At 42.8% G+C, this 22,597-nt stretch overlaps 1 protein-coding gene across 1 annotated transcript in view; it reads right to left on the bottom strand.

The window, feature by feature from the left end:
* Positions 1 to 3,011: 3,011 nt before the first annotated feature.
* Positions 3,012 to 22,597, bottom strand: part of CAAP1 (caspase activity and apoptosis inhibitor 1) — a 55,706-nt gene continuing 36,120 nt past the window's right edge. Inside the window, exon 6 of the mRNA XM_069765427.1 lies at positions 3,012 to 3,757. Within this exon, the coding sequence (XP_069621528.1) occupies positions 3,420 to 3,757 (338 nt within the window). The 3' untranslated portion in view covers positions 3,012 to 3,419. The remainder of the gene's footprint in view (positions 3,758 to 22,597) is intronic.

Genomic DNA, 22,597 nt, shown 5'->3' with positions numbered 1-22,597 from the left:
GTTAAAGTTCCAGGAGCGGTGTGTGACTGCTCCTGGCACTTAGTGCCGGGTGTCAGAATACGCTGACACCTGGCGTCAATCTCACGCGCACAGCCTGTGTGAGTGCTCGATCGTCTAGACGTAATAATCCGTCTCTGGTCAATAAGGCCCAGGGACATATTTTTACGACCGATGTCAGAAAGGGGTTAAAGAAGTTACAAATTATGGAAAATATTCACAGCAAGTTACAGTGTATAGGTTCATTTTTTTGATTGTTTTTTGTTTAGCACTTTTTCAGCTAGGTTCTTGTGCAGCACATTCGGCAACATGGCCGTCCCCAGAATCATGTACAGAAAACAAAAAAAAAGCAATTTTTCAATCTGAAAACAAAAACAAAATGAGAAAATAAGGTTTTAGTAAGAAAATAAATGCTGAAATTCCTAAAATTACTGAACCCTTGTAAAAAGAAAACACAGATGTGGACAATCAAGTTTTAATGTAAACCACAGTCAGGAATGAAAAATGTAATAAATAAATTTTTGTTCATAATAGACAATAAGAAATAGTTAAAGACCACCTCTACCTATATGTCCTATCAAGATATATAGACATCATAAAGGGAATTTAAAACAAAGCTGTTCTGTATAAGTGGCTCCCATTCTGACGGACTGAACTACTTCTTAGGCCGGCTTCACACTTGCGAGTTTTACGGACGTAAGAGCGCAGAAACTACGTCCGTAAAACTTGCAAAAAATACGGCACAATTATTCTCTATGCCCCTGCTCCTATCTGCCGTATTTTACTGATCAGTATTATACGGCTTTCTACGGCCGTACAAAATCGCAACATGCTGCGTTTGTCACCGTACTGCGCAAGAAATACGCCAATGAAAGTCTATGGAAGCGTGAAAAATACGGATTACACACGGACAAGCAGTGTGACTTTAAAGAAATACGCAGCGCTGTTAGAGAGAAAAGCCGGTAAATCAGTGCGGTGTACAGTAAAATCACACTGACAGCTTACAGTCCAATAGGTAGAATAAATGTGTACACATAGAATAGGTATATATATATATATATATATATATATATATAATGTCAGTGAGACACATATATGTATATATATTAATATTTATTCCAGCGCTAGACAGCTTGAAAGCCGGTAATTCAATTACCGGCTTTTTCTTTCTCCTTCCTAAACCCGACATGATTTGAGACATGGTTTACATACAGTAAACCATGTCTTCTCTCCATTTTTTTTGCAGATTCCACACTACTGTCAGTAGTGTGTATCTGCAAAGTTTGGCCGTTCTAGCTCTTAAAATAAAGGGTTAAATGGCGGAAAAAATTGGCGTGGGCTCCCGCACAATTTTCTCCGCCAGAGTAGTAAAGCCAGTGACTGAGGGCAGATATTAATAGCCTGGAGAGGGTCCATGGTTATTGGCCCCCCCCTGGCTAAAAACATCTGCCCCCAGCCACCCCAGAAAAGGCACATCTGGAAGATGCGCCTATTCTGGCACTTGGCCACTCTCTTCCCATTCCCGTGTAGCGGTGGGATATGGGGTAATGAAGGGTTAATGCCACCTTGCTATTGTAAGGTGACATTAAGCCTAATTAATAATGGAGAGGCGTCAATTATGACACCTATCCATTATTAATCCAATTGTAGTAAAGGGTTAAATAAAACACAAACACATTATTTAAAATTATTTTAATGAAATAAAAACAATGGTTGTTGTAATATTTTATTCTACGCCCAATCCAGTCACTGAAGACCCTCGTTCTGTACGTAAAAAAACATAATAAACCAACAATATACTTACCCTCCGCAGATCTGTAACGTCCAACGATGTAAATCCTTCTGAAGGGGTTAAAACATTTTGCAGCAAGGAGTTCCGCTAATGCAGGCTGCTCCTTGCTGCAAAACCCCGGGGAATGAGGCTAAATATAGATCAATGATCTATATTTAGCTTCATTTGCGGTGAGGCGCCCTCTGCTGGATGTTCATAGATCGTGGGAACTTACCTAGAAAGCTTCCAGGCTTTCTAGGAAAGTTCCCACGATCTATGAACATCCAGCAGAGGGCGCCTCACCGCAAATGAAGCTAAATATAGATCATTGATCTATATTTAGCCTCATTCCCCGGGGTTTTGCAGCAAGGAGCAGCCTGCATTAGCGGAACTCCTTGCTGCAAAATGTTTTAACCCCTTCAGAAGGATTTACATCGTTGGACGTTACAGATCTGCGGAGGGTAAGGATATTGTTGGTTTATTATGTTTTTTTTACTTACAAGACGAGGGTCTTCAGTGACTGGATTGGGCGTAGAATAAAATACTCCAACAACCATTGTTTTTATTTCATTAAAATAATTTTAAATGTGTTTGTGTTTTATTTAACCCTTTACTACAATTGGATTAATAATGGATAGGTGTCATAATTGACGCCTCTCCATTATTAATTAGGCTTAATGTCACCTTACAATAGCAAGGTGGCATTAACCCTTCATTACCCCATATCCCACCGCTACACGGGAATGGGAAGAGAGTGGCCAAGTGCCAGAATAGGCGCATCTTACAGATGTGCCTTTTCTGGGGTGGCTGGGGGCAGATGTTTTTAGCCAGGGGGGGACCAATAACCATGGACCCTCTCCAGGCTATTAATATCTGCCCTCAGTCACTGGCTTTACTACTCTGGCGGAGAAAATTGCGCGGGAGCCCACGCCAATTTTTTCCGCCATTTGACCCTTTATTTTAAGAGCTAGAACAGCCAAATTTTGCAGATACACACTACTGACATTAGTAGTGCGGAATCTGCAAAAAAAATGGAGAGAAGACATGGTTTACTGTATGTAAACCATGTCTCAAATCATGTCGGGTTTTAGGAAGGAGAAAGAAAAAGCCGGTAATTGAATTACCGGCTTTCAAGCTGTATTGCGCTGGAAAAAATATTAATATATATACATATATGTCTACTGACATATATATATATATATATATATATATAGACAGTATATATATATATTTTTTTCTTTTTGGGACACATGGATCACTTCTATAGCGGTATGTTGGTTTTGCAAGCCTGCGAGAAAACCACGCAGTACGGATGCCATACGGATTACATACGGAGGATGCCATGCGCAAAAAACGCTGACACACCCTGCCTACGGAGGAGCTACGGACCACTATTTTCGGGACTTTTCAGCGTATTACGGCCGTAATATACGGACCGTATTTTCATACGCTGAGTGTGAAGCCGGCCTTATAGTCACATGAATGAGTCGCATATAATTTCCCTGCAGTGGGCTACCGCATAAGTAATGTCTGGCTGGTCACAGCTTATCCCTGCAAAATGAGGCGTTTTGGGGTGGACGCAAAGAACAGATCCTGGGAGGGGGGTGTCAGCTACGTTTTAAAAAGGGCTGTTTCTGATTAGACAATCCCTCTAAGTCTTCTTCACATCACCAGCCTTCATCAAGGCCTTAATCGCACGGGCTCTCATTTCTAACTCCAGCAGTTCAAGCTGCTGGGCTGAAGGCTGAATGTCCTCTGGGAGCACAGCAGGAGAGACAGTAGGTACTTCTTCCAACACTGGCTCGGCCATACCCAAAATCTCATTCACACTTTTCTCAATGTCCATCACAAGGTCGTCAGGTTGTCCTGTAGCTTTAATACCAGCTGTAACTGGTATCTCATGGATGCGTTCTTCACAACTTGCCCCTTCTATGTCGCTGTCATATGTATCAGCATTAATGCTGATGGCATCATAATCTTCTCCTTTACCTGAATAAAAAGATATAGAAAGAAATTTGGAGTTTATAAAATAACTAGCTGAAGAGCCCTGCGTTGCCCGGGCATAGTAACTGTGGTTAGTTCTAACAAATTATAATGATTATATTGCACATAAAAACATTTCACATCATATATTCAACACTACAGATTTGCAACACAAATTAACTAAATGATTACTCAAGTATTGATAGTATTTTATTTTCAACTCATTCAAGAGCCTTTTAATAAACAACATTTTTGGCTTTTACTTCTGATGCAGAGAGGAACAGATTTTTGGCAGTTCCAACTCTTGAACAGGCCACGTAAAGTTGACCATGAGAAATGCATGGAGATTGCAAATCGATCCCTACTACTTTCAAGGACTGTCCTTGACCCTTCTTAATGGACATTGCAAATGCCAGTCAAAACGGGAAACTGGAGGTGTTTAAAATCAAAAGGCAAATCAGATGGAATGAGTGGAATTCTTGGAATGAAAATGTCCTCTCCATTGGCATTTCCTGTCAAAATGGTTGCTTCAATTACATGTGTAAACAGGTTCTTAATCAAGAGTCTTAATCCATTACACAGCTTTGGTGGATCCAAATTTCTCAACAGCAGAATAGGTGCTCCAGGCTTTAAAAAGAGTTTATGCGGGCTGTGTATCTAATCCTATCCTGTATGATATGGTCTGCTGAGCTGTGTATCTAATCCTATCCTGTGTGATACTGTCTGCTGAGCTGTGTATCTAATCCTATCCTGTGTTACTGTCTGCTGAGCTGTGTATCTAATCCTATCCTGTGTGCTACTGTCTGCTGAGCTTTGTATCTAATCATATCCTGTGTGATACTGACTGCTGAGCGGTGTATGTAATCCTATCCTGTGTGATACTGTCTGCTGAGTGGGTGGGGCTCTGAGGAGTGGGCGTGGGTTGATACACACAACTTTATATATAGAGATAGACACAATCTTAGTTACATAATGGTGCCTGGATGAGCGAGAGAGAGAGCTGCAGTAGGTCTACTTTAAAACATCAGTCAAAAAGGAACCTGCATCAAGACGGGAAAAAATGGGGAAAGCACATTATGGAGCAAGCATCTGGGTGCACGGGTGGTGAAACCTGTTGTTTCCAAAAGTGTTGGCTCTCACCTGTTAGGTGTACACCTTAATATACAGGGGCACAATACAAAAACATATACATACACTGTGTGTCAGTACACTGTGATTAACGAATACATGAACGCCACAATAGCTATACATGTAAAAAACATGAGCTACTTAATTAACATTTTTTGATCAAAAAAATAATAGAGCCATCCAACCACGACAGGGTGTAACTTAATTTCAGATTGAGAAGCGAGTCCTTAGAGTTGGGGGCCATGTGCCCAAACAGACCTCAGGTGAACTGAAGAAGAGAAGAGATTCAGGCTTCGCTCTTAACTAAATCTTTTAGGGAAAGATGCGTGGATTGAGTTAAAAGAGTTAGGTACCATCCAAAATTAAGGTATACCTTGCCAGGGTTGGATGGCGTTTTCATTTCTTGATTAAAAAAATGTTAACCATGTAGTACCTTACTTTTTTACATTAATAGCAATTAATTGCAGTGTGACCTGTTGCTTGGTGATCAGTCCTTCTGCCTACTGAACTATGGGTCTTTTCCTTCCCTGCCCTTATTCTCCCTTCTTGGTTTGCTCCTTTCCACGTGTTTTCCATTTACCCATTTTGGTTTGCTCTATCATATTCTGGTTGGATCTATACATAGAATAACTTCTCTGCACTTCCTTGCTGGCTATATTTCCTGGTGGATGTATACTTAGGAGTTCCAGCTCATTATCGTAGGGGTTTACCTTACTGGGTAAGCGCCAGTTGTATTGTTGCTGCAAGTTGGTTGGTTTTCCCTTCCAGAAGTTTTTTCTTTTACCACTGTTAGGTTCTTGGGAGACCTTTCTTGTTACTTTTATTTATTGAACTCCGTAACCTTCACCTCTCCATCTTATTTGAATGTGTCTTAGATTCTCACCTTGGGTTCTCGTATCTCTCCTCATACTTTCCTTTCCCTTTGTTGGTAGTGTGTTGCGAACTCCCCTCCGATTCCTCAGGAGGTACATGAAACCCTTCAACAACCTTTTAGGGAGCCAGGTCCGAGGTAATGTTTTATAATTGTGCAGCTAGGACCTTTCTAGTCTGTACAGAACTAGTTGGGTGTAAGTGTGGTGTTTCACTGGTGTGAATGTCAACACGTTCATAACAATAAGTACCTTAATCTGTTGATGTGTATAACAATAGTGGAGTTCTGTTCGCCTTGTCCAAAGTGTTGGAAGTAGAAGCTGCCCCTGTTGACCCTAATCCCAAATTGAGTCTGGTTCTTCTGTGCAACAAGTTTTCATGGAGGGAAAAAACAGTGTTCAAAATGCCATACTGCTCCTGTACAAAAAGGACTAGGTACTTCATTGATAAAATGTCTACCAATACATTTGTCGGGACCTTTTATTATGGTTCTGTGATGGATTTGGTACGATCCAGAAACTCAGACATTTTGTCCATGAAGGATAAACTGTGAACTACGTAGTACTTTTCACATGGGAGCAGCACGGCTTTCTGAACCGTTCTGTTTTCTACTCCAAGAAACTTCATTGTGCAACTTTGACAGCGTAAAAATACCCAATAATCACAGTGCAATTCTGTTCTAGGTGGGTGGTCTTATTATAGAATATATCAATGTACACAGAAAATAAGAAAATTGAAAATCCATCAGAGAAGACTGTGGTGAGACAGGGAAAGTGAGACATTACTAAGCAGCCATTCAGATACAGTACATAGCCGTCTAATGGCACGACATTGGACCTCACTCCTCTCTTACTTAATAGGTTATACGGACATGGGTTGTTGTGAAGAGAAAACTTACTTCATTATTCAAGAACTGGTATTTTTATTTTGCACTTCCATACTTTCCTCTTTCTTTCAAGAGACAACTTTTTCCTCATCAACACAGCTGCATGAGGTCTTATTTTATGCGAAGCAGTTGTAGAGTTGAATAACACACCATACATTTAACCATGGTGACAAATACTAAAATACATTGTTTTTAAGGTTTCGTTTTTACAATGTACATTGTGTGGGAAGTATGACCTGACAATATGATTCTCCAAGTCAGTAAGATTACGGCAAAACCAAACTTAAAGGGAGGGTGCCGTGATTTTAGTTTTTGTATTAATAATTATTGATTATATAATCAATTATTTTTAATACAAAAGTAAATGTAGTACTTTAATACTTTTTTATTTATTCATTTTTACTTTTGCCACTGGAGGCCGCCATTTTCATTAGTGTGGGTGTAAGTGTCTGGGCACGACACTTGCACACCTCACTTACGGCAGCCATGGGCATAGGAGCCAACAGTCGGGCTCCGACCGCTCCTCCTGCCTCTCAGCTGTGACTTGGCCACGCCCCCTGGGCTGCTACGTCACAGCTGTGAGAGGAGATCGCGGCCATTTTGTTGTTTATTTTCCTCTGTCATCGCACACACAGCTCAGTGTGTGCGATCATAGCAGGAGCTGCCAGGGAGAAGCTGCTGCTGGGAGCGAGGGTCGGGGTGAGTATCTGCAGCCAGGAGCTGTGATTGCAGCCTGTACTTATTATTACAGCACAGGCTGCAATCACTGCTCACTGCCGTTCAGAGCAGAGCAGGGAGATCGTCACACTGCTCTGCCCTGAACATGACTCAGCACTTCCTGGGAGAGGACTGAAGGTAAGTACAGAGTTTTTATTTTCTTATGTATCTACCACTGCTACCTGCCCCTATATACCACTGCTACTAGCCCCTATATACCACTGCTACCTGCCCCTATATACCACCGCTACCTGCCCCTATATACCACCGCTACCTGCCCCTATATACCACCGCTACCTGCCCCTATATACCACCACTACTAGCCCCTATATACCACCGCTACTAGCCCCTATATACCACCGCTACTAGCCCCTATATACCACCGCTACCTGCCCCTATATACCACTGCTACTAGCCCCTATATACCATCTACCACTGCTACTAGCCCCTATATACCACTGCTACTAGCCCCTATATACCACTGCTACTAGCCCCTATATACCACTGCTACTAGCCCCTATATACCACTGCTACCTGCCCCTATATACCACTGCTACTAGCCCCTATATACCACTGCTACTAGCCCCTATATACCACTGCTACCAGCCCCTATATACCACTGCTACTAGCCCCTATATACCACTGCTACTAGCCCCTATATACCACTGCTACTAGCCCCTATATAGCACTGCTACTAGCCCCTATATACCATCTACCACTGCCACTAGCCCCTATATACCACTGCTACTAGCCCCTATATACCACTGCTACCTGCCCCTATATACCACTACTAGCCCCTATATACCACTGCTACTAGCCCCTATATACCACTGCTACCTGCCCCTATATACCACTGCTACTAGCCCCTATATACCACTGCTACTAGCCCCTATATACCACTGCTACCTGCCCCTATATACCACTGCTACTAGCCCCTATATACCACTGCTACTAGCCCCTATATACCACTGCTACTAGCCCCTATATACCACTGCTACTAGCCCCTATATACCATCTACCACTGCTACTAGCCCCTATATACCACTGCTACCTGCCCCTATATACCACTGCTACCAGCCCCTATATACCACTGCTAGTAGCCCCTATATACCACTGCTACCAGCCCCTATATACCACTGCTACCAGCCCCTATATACCACTGCTACCAGCCCCTATATACCACTGCTACTAGCCCCTATATACCACTGCTACTAGCCCCTATATACCACTGCTACCAGCCACTATATACCACTGCTACCAGCCCCTATATACCACTGCTACCAGCCCCTATATACCACTGCTACCAGCCCCTATATACCACTGCTACCAGCCCCTATATACCACTGCTACCAGCCCCTATATACCACTGCTACCAGCCCCTATATACCACTGCTACCTGCCCCTATATACCACCGCTACCTGCCTCTGTATACCACCTACCACTGCTGCCTGCCTCTGTATACCACCTACCACTGCTGCCTGCCTTTATATACCACCTACCACTGCTGCCTGCCTCTATATACCATCTACCACTGCTGCCTGTCTCTATATACCATCTACCACTGCTGCCTGCCTCTATATACCATCTACGACTGCTGCCTGCCTCTATATACCACCTACCACTGCTGCCTGCCTCTATATACCATCTACCACTGCTGCCTGCCTCTATATACCATCTACGACTGCTGCCTGCCTCTATATACCATCTACCACTGCTGCCTGCCTCTATATACCATCTACGACTGCTACCTGCCTCTATATACCATCTACCACTGCTACCTCTGTCCTGTGTAGCTAATCTAGTCTTGTGTAGCTAATCCTGTCCTGTGTACAGTATCACACAAGATAGGATTAGATACACGGCGCAGCACAGTATCACACAGGACAGGATTAGATACTCGGCTCAGCAGTCAGTATCTAATCCTCTCCTATGCACTCCTCTCCCCCCTGCGTGTCTTTCCCCATTGTGGTTTATTATTTTTGTTGTGGGAGATGAGGGAGTCGAGGATTATGCGTTCGGTATGGTATAAAAAAGATTAATAAAGGACTTTATTCTGGCCGAGTCTTTATTTACAATACATGTGAGATCTATGTGGCGGCATTATGGGTGATCTATATGGCGGTATTATGTGAGAAGCATATGGTGGTATGTGAGAACACTGGCGGTATTATGTGTGATCTATATGGTGGTATGTGAGAACACTGGCGGTATTATGTGTGATCTATATGGCGGTATGTGAGAACACTGGCGGTATTATGTGTGATCTATATGGCGGTATGTAAGAACACTGGCGGTATTATGTGTGATCTATATGGCGGTATGTGAGAACACTGGCGGTATTATGTGTGATCTATATGGTGGTATTATGTGAGAACTGTGACAGTATTGTGTGATCTATTTCATAGTATTGTGTGTGATCTATATGGCGGTATTATGCGAGAACACTATGGCAGTATTATCTTCAGAAAGCGGACCCATTCTATGGTGGTTCTGGCTGAGCACCTGCACGCGGGTCTGGGGTAATAGAGGGGGCAGCATGACCTCCAGTTAGGTGCAGTCAGGGCTGGTGAGGCAGCTGAAGAGAGGGGTCTCATTTTTATCGTTACTATATGGCTACATTTCCTTCCCAGCGTCACCCCGGACTGCGCCTGTCGCCTCGCTTTCACACATTGCCAGGACAGGATGGAGAAGACAGGATCTGAGGAGGGGAATGGGGTCTGCATGCAAAGTCTGGATCAGACCAGGCCATCAATCCGCAGAAATGTTTCCTGGATTTCTGTGGAGCAGACGGTCCATCCATGTGTATAAAAGACAGCGCTCTATGTACAATCCCTGGCTGCTCCGCGCACCAAACAGGGGGCCCCTATAGACCAGCACACTGCTCTCCTGAAATACTCTGTGCTGCTGTCACCCTGCTCCCTCCACCACATATCTCCCAGAATCCTTGCTGCTTGCCATCCTTGGTGACTGTCTACTTGTCAGTATAAGGCTGCGTGCCGACCACTATCATTATTTGGTCAGTATTTTACCTCAGTATTTGTAGCCAAAACCAGGAGTGGGTGATAAATGCAGAAGTGGTGGATATGTTTCTATTATACTTTTCCTCTATTTGTTCCACTCCTGGTTTTGGCTACAAATACTGAGGTAAAATACTGACCAAATACTGATAGTGTGACGGCAGCCTTACTCTGCAGTCACCAACAAAATGGCTGCTCACTGGGTTCCTGAATATCATCCTCTCTAATCCCTTAGCAAACACCCATAAGGAGAGGAGAGGAGACATCACACACGTCAGCAGACTCCGCCCATAATTACTGCAGTGCAGTAATGTGAGCTATTTGTACACTAGGTTTTTCTGAAATTTCAGCAGCTGCTCCCACTAGTGTTGAAAAGTGGAAATTCCAAAACTTTTCAAATTATTTTTCATATTTTACTAAATTATAAACAAATGATAATATTTTTTAAGAAAATGTAATCATTAATTCTTTACATTTTTACAATTTCTGAAAAAAAAATTTTTTTTGATGGCACCTTCCCTTTAAGTTTATTTATTTTTTCTTATATAAATTATTTAAAAAAAAAAAAATATTCAGAAAGTTGTAAAAAAAAATCCTTTGGATTGTCAGTTTCTGGGACTATACTTTATACATGCTAGCAAATCGCTAAAAGTATATAGAAAATGAGTACATACTGTATATAGAGGGCTATTTTGGGGCTCATACTGTATATAGAAGCTTTGTGAGAGATTATACTGTATATAGCGGGCTATGTGGGGCTCATACTGTAAGTAGGAGGCAGTGTACGGGCTCATACATATAGGTGGGTGTCAGCATACTTAATTTTGCTCAATAGTAAATGATACAATTAGTATTAATATAAAAAAATTAATTAAAAAAAAAAACACAAAAATTGAGCTTGAGTTGGTACACATGCAGAGGTTAAACGCATGTTCACATTGGCCACAAAACATTAAAACCTACAAGAGAAAAAAAGTAAGCAAAAACCCTGATGTAACTAAGTGAAAAAAGCAAAAGTGCATTTAAATAACACAGAGTTTTTAGTAATACTGTTTTTAGATAAAAAATAGCTCAAAAGCCATCCCACCGCGTCAAGGTAACTCAGACAGTGTAGGACTGTCCCGATCAAATATTAAAACCTTACGATGTGTCAGTGTTGACCTCAGTGTGAATAAGGGCAGACAAAAGGACTGGGCCCAACCAGTGAAACACCAGACTGGGGAAGCCTTATATATAGTCTCTAGCTCAGAAACAGGGAGGCCACACCCCGACTTTCACGGAATGCAACGATACAGAGAAAAAAAACACAAAAATTGAGCTTAACTTGAGTTGGTACACATGCAGAGGTTAAACGCATGTTCACATTGGCCACAAAACATTAAAACCTACAAGAGAAAAAAGCAAAACCCTCGATGCTACTAAGTAAAAAAGCAAAAGTGCATTTAAATAACGCAGTTTTTAGTAAGGTTTTAATATTAGACAGTGTAGGACTGTCCCTATCAGAGTTACCTTGACGCGATGGGATGGCTTTTGACGCGATGGGATGGCTTTTGTGCTATTTTTTTTAATCAAAAAACAGTATTACTAAAAACCCTGTTATTTATCTGCACTTTTGCTTTTTTACTTAGTTACATCAGGGTTTTTGCTTATTTTTTTCTCTTGTAGGTTTAACCCCTTTCTGACCTCGGACGGGATAGTACGTCCGAGGTCAGAAGCCCCTCTTTGATGCGGGCTCCGGCGGTGAGCCCGCATCAAAGCCAGGACATGTCAGCTGTTTTGAACAGCTGACATGTGCCCGTAAAAAGTTGCGGGCAGAATCGCGATCTGCCCGTGCCTATTAACTAGTTAAATGCCGCTGTCAAACGCAGACAGCGGCATTTAACTACAGCATCCGCACGATCGGAGGTCGGCGATGCTTCAGTATTGTAACCATAGAGGTCCTTGAGACCTCTATGATTACTGATCGCCGGTAGCTGTGAGCGCCACCCTGTGGTCGGCGCTCACAGCACACCTGATTTTCTATGTAGCAGAGCCGATCGTGCTGTGCCTGCTTCTATGGAGGCTATTGAAGCATGGCAAAAGTAAAAAAAAAAAGTAAAAAAAAAATGTGAAAAAAAAAAAATAAAATATAAAAGTTTAAATCACCCCCCTTTCGCCCCAATCAAAATAAATCAATAAAAAAAATCAAATCTACACATATTTGGTATCGCCGCGTTCAGAATTGCCTGATCTATCAATTTAAAAAAAGCATTAACCTGATCGCTAAACAGCGTAGCGAGAAAAAAATTCGAAACGCCAGAATTACATTTTTTTGGTCGCCGTGACATTGCATTAAAATGCAATAACGGGTGACCAAAAGAACGTATCTGCACCAAAATGCATTCATTAAAAACGTCATCTTGGCACGCAAAAAATTAGCCCTCAACCGACCCCAGATCATGAAAAATGGAGACGCTACAAGTACCGGAAAATGGCGCAATTTTTTTTTTCTTTTAGCAAAGTTTGGAAATTTTTTTCACCACTTAGGTAAAAAATAACCTAGTCATGCTAGGTGTCTATGAACTCGTACTGACCTGGAGAATCATAAAGTCAGGTCAGTTTTAGCATTTAGTGAACCTAGCAAAAAAGCCAAACAAAAAACAAGTGTGGGACTGCACTTTTTTTTGCAATTTCACCGCACTTGGAATATTTTTCCTGTTTTCTAGTACACGACATGCTAAAACCAATGATGTCGTTCAAAATTACAACTCGTCCCGCAAAAAGTAAGTCCTCACATGGCTAAATTGCCGGAAAAATAAAAAAGTTATGGCTCTGGGAAGGAGGGGAGTGAAAAACGAACACGGAAAAACGAAAAATCCCATGGTCATGAAGGGGTTAAATAGAAAAAATTAATGTTAAAATTATGATTCAACACAATTTCAGCCTACTGGTTCGGCCCTCCACAAAAGTAATGGTCTCATGTGGGCCATAGGGAAAATTAATTGCCCTCAAACGGGTTAAAGTGTTTGCCAAGATCTATAAATGCATTTACAAAAAATAACTACTTCTGTACCTTATTGATTCTAGGCTGTGCCCACATCAATAGTCCTCAGTGCTCTCTATTGATCAGAAGTACGATATGCGAAATTCATAGAATAATGTGCTGTCAGCTAGGATGGTATATCAGCAGGTAGCCTAAATTTCCTGCTGCAATCTTGTGACGTGACTACATGTTATGGTCACCAGCTAATAAACAATAAGGATTGCGGGGCAGTGGTTTCGGGAAAGAGTAAATCACTAAAGTACATATATTACAGCTAGGATTGCAAAAGAAATGAAAAAAAAAAATGTAATTATAAATGTTGTCAAACCCCTTTAATGTCACATTAAACTCAGTCATCACTATGCTACTACAAAAAACACTGCTCATGAAAGTTCTGCCAGTTACAATCTCATGAAAAATGAGAAAGCAAAGACCTTATCTTATACATGGTATATGTATATAGGATGCCTCTGCATCCTATATACATATACACATACTCTCGGGATGCGAGTTTGCATGTTTTTTTCCAAAATATCAACTGACATCTAATGTATTTTGCACGATGCAGCCATGCCAAGCCATACTGGTTGTCTTTGTGGGGTATACTTACATAATGCTGGCCAGCCTGTCTGATAGTGTATGGGCCTGAGCAATAGGCTGTAAGCCAGAAACTGCACACTACCTGTATCTGTGTGACTGGTGCCCTATACAACCCTTATTTGTGTGACTGGCGCCCTATACAACCCTTATCTGTGTGACTGGTGACCTATACAATCCTTATCTGTGTGACTGGTGCTCTATACAACCATTATCTGTGTGACTGGCGCCCTATACAACCCTTATCTGTGTGACTGGTGCCCTATACAACCCTTATCTGTGTGACTGGTGCCCTATACAACCCTTATCTGTGTGACTGGCGCCCTATACAACCATTATCTGTGTGACTGGCGCCCTATACAACCCTTATCTGTGTGACTGGTGCCCTATACAACCCTTATCTGTGTGACTGGCGCCCTATACATCCCTTATCTGTGTGACTGGTGCCCTATACAACCCTTATCTGTATGACTGGTGACCTATACAATCCTCATCTGTGTGACTGGTGCCCTATACAACCATTATCTGTGTGACTGGCGCCCTATACAACCATTATCTGTGTGACTGGCGCCCTATACAACCATTATCTGTGTGACTGGCACCCTATACATCCCTTATCTGTGTGACTGGCGCCCTATACAACCCTTATCTGTGTGACTGGCGCCCTATACAACCATTATCTGTGTGACTGGCGCCCTATACAACCCTTATCTGTGTGACTGGCGCCCTATACAACCCTTATCTGTGTGACTGGTGCCCTATACAACCCTTATCTGTGTGACTGGTACCCTATACATCCCTTATCTGTGTGACTGGCGCCCTATACAACCCTTATCTGTGTGACTGGTGCCCTATACAACCCTTATCTGTGTGACTGGTGCCCTATACAACCATTATCTGTGTGACTGGTACCCTATACATCCCTTATCTGTGTGACTGGTGACCTATACAACCCTTATCTGTGTGACTGGTGACCTATACAATCCTCATCTGTGTGACTGGCGCCCTATACAACCATTATCTGTGTGACTGGTGCCCTATACAACCATTATCTGTGTGACTGGCGCCCTATACAACCCTTATCTGTGTGACTGGTGCCCTATACAACCCTTATCTGTGTGACTGGTGCCCTATACAACCATTATCTGTGTGACTGGCGCCCTATACAACCATTATCTGTGTGACTGGCGCCCTATACAACCCTTATCTGTGTGACTGGTGCCCTATACAACCATTATCTGTGTGACTGGCGCCCTATACAACCCTTATCTGTGTGACTGGTGCCCTATACAACCCTTATCTGTGTGACTGGTGCCCTATACAACCCTTATCTGTGTGACTGGTGCCCTATACAACCCTTATCTGTGTGACTGGTGCCCTATACAACCATTATCTGTGTGACTGGCGCCCTATACAACCCTTATCTGTGTGACTGGTGCCCTATACAACCCTTATCTGTGTGACTGGTGCCCTATACAACCCTTATCTGTGTGACTGGTGCCCTATACAACCCTTATCTGTGTGACTGGTGCCCTATACAACCCTTATCTGTGTGACTGGTTGTTCATCAGTATTTTACAACCATTTACAATTGGAACCTGCTGCTCTAAACTGGTATTTTAACCATGTACTGAAAAGTATGGCTGTTCTTTCAGTGATTGGCTGAAGATTACAGAATGGTTCCCCTTCCCCTCCCATCACATGAAAGCCAATAGGAATTTGGTGTAAAAAGCATTTAGAGAGGGAATTTTAAAGGGGTTAGGGATGAAAGCCTAAGCCATAAATTAGTGCATGCAAGTCAGAAATTGTCACTCTCCTATGGCTGCGAGGAGCTCCGCATCTGCCAACTTGGTTCTAAGGTCAGGGTGTTATGCTGTCGATTACCCAACAACCCGAGAGGAAGCACACGTGCTAATGGCTATCTTGTAAGCCAGAGGAGCACAGGAAGCAGTGCTTTGAGAAATCAGCAAAGTATTGTATATCAAGTAAAGTGTGCAGCATGTTTTATCATCTGCATGGAGTCTGGTTGTGCGTTACCTCCTGGTGCTCCAGATTCCTCCCACACACCAAAGACAAAACACTGATAGGCAATTTAGATTGTGAGTCCCAATGGGACAGTGATGATCTCAGCAAACTGCTGCAGAATGTTAATGCTGTGCTATATGTGAGTAAATAATGTATTTCAAGTCCGCTCCACAAAAACAATATTTGGGCTAGCCTAAACTTTTAAACATTTTTGGATTAACTTTTTTTTTTTTTTTAAATACACATTTTTAGTAATGCTAATCATCTTAAAGGGCTGATAAGAGATACAGCCATCCCTTTTCTGGGCTGATATACAGCATTCTATAATGCTGTATATCTGCCCCCAACCCGACCTGTAAGCGAAGAAAAATAACTTTTATTATACTCACCTGCGAGGTGGTCCGCTCCGATGGTCGTCGCTGGTCTTGGTCTGACGCCTCCCTTCTTCTTGCAATACCGCCCTCCTGCTTGCAATACCGCCCCCCCCCCCCCCTGCTTGCTTACCAGCCAAAACTGGCGGCAGGTTCACTTTAAATAAATATTAATATTGAAAGGGTTTTCTGGTTTCAGAAAATTGATCTCCTAAGTGCAGTTTGTTTAAAGGAAAGCGGCCACCGGGTTTGTCCCATATGAGGGAAGGCCTGTAGCCATCATATACAGCATCTTTTATATACAGCAAGAAAAATACCTTTTAAAATACTCACCTGTGGAGCGGTCTTGTCTGATTGGCGTCTGGTCTTGCGACTTGTCTCTTCTTGTGACGCCGTCCTCCTTCTGTGCTTCGTGTGGATGATGTGTCCTACGTCATCCAGTGCCCCAGCCAATGCGCCTGAAGGAGGATGCCATCACAAGAAGAGATGAGGCACCAGACCAAGACTGCGGCACCCATCGGACCCGACCCCCCAAACCCCACTCGCCAACAAGTAAAAGATCTTTTATTTATCTTGCGGGCTGGAGTAGAGGCATATTAGAATGCTGTAAATCAGGGCTGAAAGGTACAGGCCTTACCTCATATGGTACAAACCTGGTGACAACTTCCCTTTAAGATAGCCCAAACTTTGCTTTACTCATCCTCCCTGCCAGGTCCAGCTCGGAGGCTCTGCTACTACCAGTGACTGCTAGTAGTCTTTGCGTCTGGAGGAGAGAAGGTTTTTCCACCAACATAGAAGAGGATTCTTTACTGTTAGGGCAGTGAGAATCTGGAATTGCTTGCCTGAGGAGGTGGTGATGGCGAACTCAGTCGAGGGGTTCAAGAGAGGCCTGGATGTCTTCCTGGAGCAGAACAATATTGTATCATACAATTAGGTTCTGTAGAAGGACGTAGATCTGGGGATTTATTATGATGGAATATAGGCTGAACTGGATGGACAAATGTCTTTTTTCGGCCTTACTAACTATGTTACTATGTTACTAGTGTCCACAGCTACTGTCATGTTAACAAAGCTGCAGCTAATAACAAGCTCAGTGGCTCCGAGCAGCTCGTATTGTCAACTCGGGCAGAGCTGCCGAGCTCACTGATTGGCTACAGCGCAGTCAATGTGACAAGTTCTGAAGACAAACACCTGGAGCAGCGGCGGAGACTCAGCTCTGGACCTTAGGCTAAGTTCACAATGCGCTAGCAGCAGCCCGTTCAGCACATGCGCTAACAGGCTGCTGCTAGCGCAAGTGCCGACGTTCCATGGCGCTAGCGCAGATAGATCATCTGCTAGCTCTATCTGCGCTAGCAGCGACGGACCCGGAAACGCTGCAGCCCGCGTCTCAGGGTCCGTCACTCAATGACGGCACATCCCTAGCGCACGCCCCCATTGTGGTCATGCGCTAGCGAGGCGTCTGACATTGCAGTCAATGGCGGCCGTAACGGACTACGTTACACCGCGTTTATGCTGCGGTGTAACGTAGTCCGTCTAACGGACACCATTGACGCAGTCTGAACCCGGCCTAAGAATGGTGAGTAAAGCTCAGGGTTTTTCTGGAAGCAGAAAACTCTTAAAATTTGTTGTATATGTAATCATAAATCAGAGAAAAGCGATTTGTGTGGCTGATATATTAAAAGGATAGGATAATGTCCCCAAAAGCTATTATTCTTGGCTACCACACTGAAAGCCCCGCTGCCAGGGGGAAATTAACTTTATTCCTCCCGGCCATCAGTCAGAGCATGCCGAAGAAACTTAGCTCACCTCTCAGTAAGCAGCACCTGAAAGCAAGCTCTGTCATACTGATTGACAACCGTCTCTGCAGCAAATCTGTATAGAACGAGCTGCCACTCACTTTGTACTGAGCGGTGACTGAAGCCACACCAGTCGCGCCTCCATGACTGAAAGCTGGATGGAATTAAGTTTTTTCCTCTTGGTAACGGTTTCCAGTGCGGCATCTAACGCACGGCTTTAGAACGCTATTAACCTACAGATTATCCCCGTTTCTGCAGGTTAATAGAGATTGGGCCATGAATGGTTCCCTATTAGCGCACATAAAGTTGTCTAAATCAGGGGTGAACAACCTGTGGCCTGGGGGCCACATGTGGTAATTTCAGATTTCTCTGTGTTCAGTAACTCTTGTGTTATGGTGATAGCTGCACTCAAGTTTGGTCATCTTGACTCCTTTTTTTCTGCAGTGATAAAGAGGGGAGCAGAGGACCATCTTTGGTCTACGATGGTTGAAGTTCCAAAAATTAAAGCTCCACTTGTTATATTATGGCATATATAGTATGGTCAATATATAACTAGAATTACAATACCCCTATAAATATTATGAAGCTTTGGGAATGGTACAATCACATAATTTCAGACCAAAATAGGTTATGAACCTTATGGTGTACAAGCCTCAAATGTGAGAAATATGCATCAGATTGATTTGGACATTATGCAGAATTTTTCCTCCATTTATCGAGAAGGAGCAGGGAAGGTTTAAAAAAGCAAGTATTCGGCTATGTGCACACGTCCGAAATTGCCACGGAAATTTCCGTGGCAATTCCAGAACTCCCTGCAGCGGGAAAACGCATAACGGAATTGGCATGCGTTTTCCCGCTAAACACTAGTGTTGTACAAGCGTATTTAGCTTGCAGAATACTAGCGTTTTCCAAGCAATCTGTAGCATCGCTTGGAAAACTGATTGACAGGTTGGTTACACTTGTCAAACAGTGTTTGACAAGTGTGACCAAATTTTTACTATTGATGCAGCCTATGCAGCATCAATAGTAAAAAGATATGTTAAAAATAATAAAAAAAAATAAAAAATTGTGATATTCTCATCTTCCGGCGTCCCCGGCAGTCTTCCCACTCCTCGCAATGCTCCCGGCAACTCCCGTTCCCAATAATGCCTAGCGGCAATGACCTCAGATGACGTAGCGGTCTCGCGAGACCGCACGTCATCACAGGTCATTCTCGCAATCCATTATTGGGAACACGAGCATCACGAGGAGCAGGAACGCTGCGAGAGACGCCAGAAGCTTATAATATCAATATTTATTATTTTAATTCTTTTTTTTTTCCTAACAATTATATGGTTCCCAGGGCCTGGAGGAGAGTCCCCTCTCCTCCACCCTGGGTACCAACCGCACATGATCCGCTTACTCCCCGCATGGTGGGCATAGCCACATGCGGAAAGTAAGCGGATCAATGCATTCCTATGTGTGCGGAATCCCTGCGATTCCGCACAAAGAATGAACATGCTGCGTTTTTTCGGAATGTGATTCCGCCGCGGAAAAAAACGCATTATGTGCACAAAAAATGCGGATTGAATTCTAATAAATAGGATGCTTAATGTATGCTTTTTTTACGCTTTTATCGCATTTTTATAGCGAAAAAACACAAATTCCTGAACGTGTTCACACAGCCTTAGAGATAAAGTTTCTTTTTGTTTTCTGTGAAACATACACAAGCTACAATGGCCGAGGTGAGTGACAGTACAAAGTTTCTTAGCAGCAGTATAAAGTTGTGGAACATCATGGGTCTTAATCAAATGTGGTGTAATACATCAAGCAGACAAGTCTGATGGCAAGTGATTTACATGCAAGAGATGAACGTCCCGATTATTCACACCATTCATTTGAATAATTATTCCGCCCCTTTGTCAGCTTATCTATATTATCAAAGCAAACATTCAAACATTATAATATTAAGCCCTAGTAACATATAATTATTAGCTCATGAATCAGGAGAACTTTAATAATCCTGAAAAAAAAATCAGCATCTAAGCAGCATCAGTGTGCCACCGCCTGGCTGCTAATAAGAGGCTGCGCTGCTTGGTGACCACCCTCCCATATATTTAACATTCTCCTTTTAATTCTGAATAGTAAAACATCATACAAATCTGGGATTATTTGCATAAAACGCCATTTATTCAGACATGATGACCCTTTTTGATTAGTAAGAGGCTTCCAGACATCCAAGGGCATTCATACATATAATACCAATGGAGGCCTGGAACAGAAAAATGGGAATTTATCTTACCTGTGCAAAATTAACCCTTCAAAAAAGGAGACATTCTCCTTAATCTATCTAGTTAGAAAGGCAAATTAACAATTGCCTGAGAATGGTCTTTGAAATTTTCACTGTTGGGAAGGGTTATGGCACCCGAGATTTCTATATCTATTCATGTCTGGGTTGTGGGAGTAAGGAGGTTACAGGTTACCGTGATGTCAGAATGTGCTGGTAAAGTCGTTGTACGGTGCTATGTAAGTAAATTAAAGGAAACCATGTACAGTTGTGCTCAAAACTTTACATATCCCCCCTGCAGAATTTTTGCTTTCTTGGCCTTTTTTCAGAGAATATGTATGATAACACCAAACTTTTTCTCCACTCATGGTTAGTGGTTGGGTGAAGCCATTTATCGTCAAACTACTGTGTCTTCTCTTTTTAAATCATAATGCCAACCCAAAACAACCAAAATGACCGTGAACAAAAGTTCACATACCCCATTTCTTAATACCATGTATTGCCCTCTCAAACATCAAAGACAGCTTGAAGTCCTTTGTGGTAGTTGTGGATTTATTTTCTCAGATGGTAAAGCTGCCCACTCTTCTTGGAAAGAAGCCTAAATTTCCCATAAATTCCTGGGCTGTCTAGCATAAACTCAGTGCTTGAGATCTCCCCAGGGTAGTTTAATGATACAGAGGTCAGGAGACTGAGATGGCCACTCCAGAACCTTCACTTTGCCCTGCTGTAGCCAATGACAGGTCGACTTGGCCTTGTGTTTTGGATTGTTGTCATGTTGGAACGTCCAAGTAAGTCCCATGCGCAACTTTTGGGCTGAGGAGTGCAAATTTGCCTCCCGTATTTGCTCATAATGTGCTGCATTCATTTTTCATTCATCTTTGACCAAGTTTCCTGTGCCTTTGTAGCTCACACATCCCCAAAACATCAGTGATCCACCTCCGTGCTTTACAGTAGGAATGGTGTTCTCGTTCCAGGTTATAGAGACTGTCCCCCAATCTGCCAGGCTTGGCGATTGGGACAGAAGAATACTCCAACATGAAACTAGGTGGATCTTCTTGTTGGAATTCATGTCTCCTCTTGGTTTAAATGAGCAGCTCAATTTCACGAGTTTCATCTGATGCATATTTGTATTCATATTAAGGTCGAAAATTATAAACTACTGGTGTATTGTATAGGTCTTTCATAAGACCACAGAGCAGTTTCCACTTAACCTTCGTCCGGCTGAGTAGGTACAATTGTAACTATTCCGTTTTAAAATTGCAATAACTTTATTTTTCGAAAGGCCGTAGGTACCTCTGCAGCCTGTTAACGTTGTAAAATTATGCAGCCTGACGAAGATTAAAAGTGGAACTATATCATTATGGTTCTTTCAGAGTTAACCCTACTGACCCAACGGTGGTTGATAAAATGTATTATCTATGGATATTAAATAGAACTTCGCATAGGAGGGTTGATAGTGTGTCACCGTTTTACCCGTGTTACCCAGCATAATTACATAATATAGTGCCCATTTAAATAAATTAATGGGTAATTATAGCGCAATTTGTGGTGGAATATATACCAGAGTTTTTTTGGGTGCTGCTATTTAATTGTCTCCTTTGCGGCAGCCAAATATTCTGAATGCTGCCTTTAATTTTTCTCTAGGCATTTACACAGGTTATTTCCAGTTGGAGCGCACTAGATTTCCACATATTTTTATGCCCTAGGAACTCATTTGTTTGACGCTAAGGCTATAACCTACTTCCAATTTATGTCACCCACTGCGGCTGCACGTGGTGGAGCGCTTAGCGTTCCACTTCATTTCTCTGATGGAACGCATGTGCGTCTCATTCACCGGAAGTCCGATGACGTTATCGGACCAATGATACGTCACTTCCTGGCCCGGGTGCACGCTATCCATGGTGGCAATGAATATTTAAAACGGGAACAAAGTGAGACACATGTAACCCTTTATTGCGAGTGGGCATAACAAGATGTGGCTCACTGTAGCTTCCTCTTGCTGGGAGAAGCCCTCTTCTTTCCTGATGAACCCAGGCTTACTATCCTGGGGGAAACGCGTCGGGATGGGCAACCAATCGGATGAGTACATCCTCTAACATTATCTTTCTGACCACTGTCAATTTATAGCAGGGGTCCCCAACCTGTAGCTC

The sequence above is a fragment of the Ranitomeya imitator genome, chromosome 1 (assembly GCF_032444005.1).
Source record: "Ranitomeya imitator isolate aRanImi1 chromosome 1, aRanImi1.pri, whole genome shotgun sequence".
Lineage (NCBI taxonomy): Eukaryota > Metazoa > Chordata > Amphibia > Anura > Dendrobatidae > Ranitomeya > Ranitomeya imitator.
Note: the sequence above shows the minus strand (reverse complement) of the source record. Positions and strands in the feature narration are given on the sequence as shown.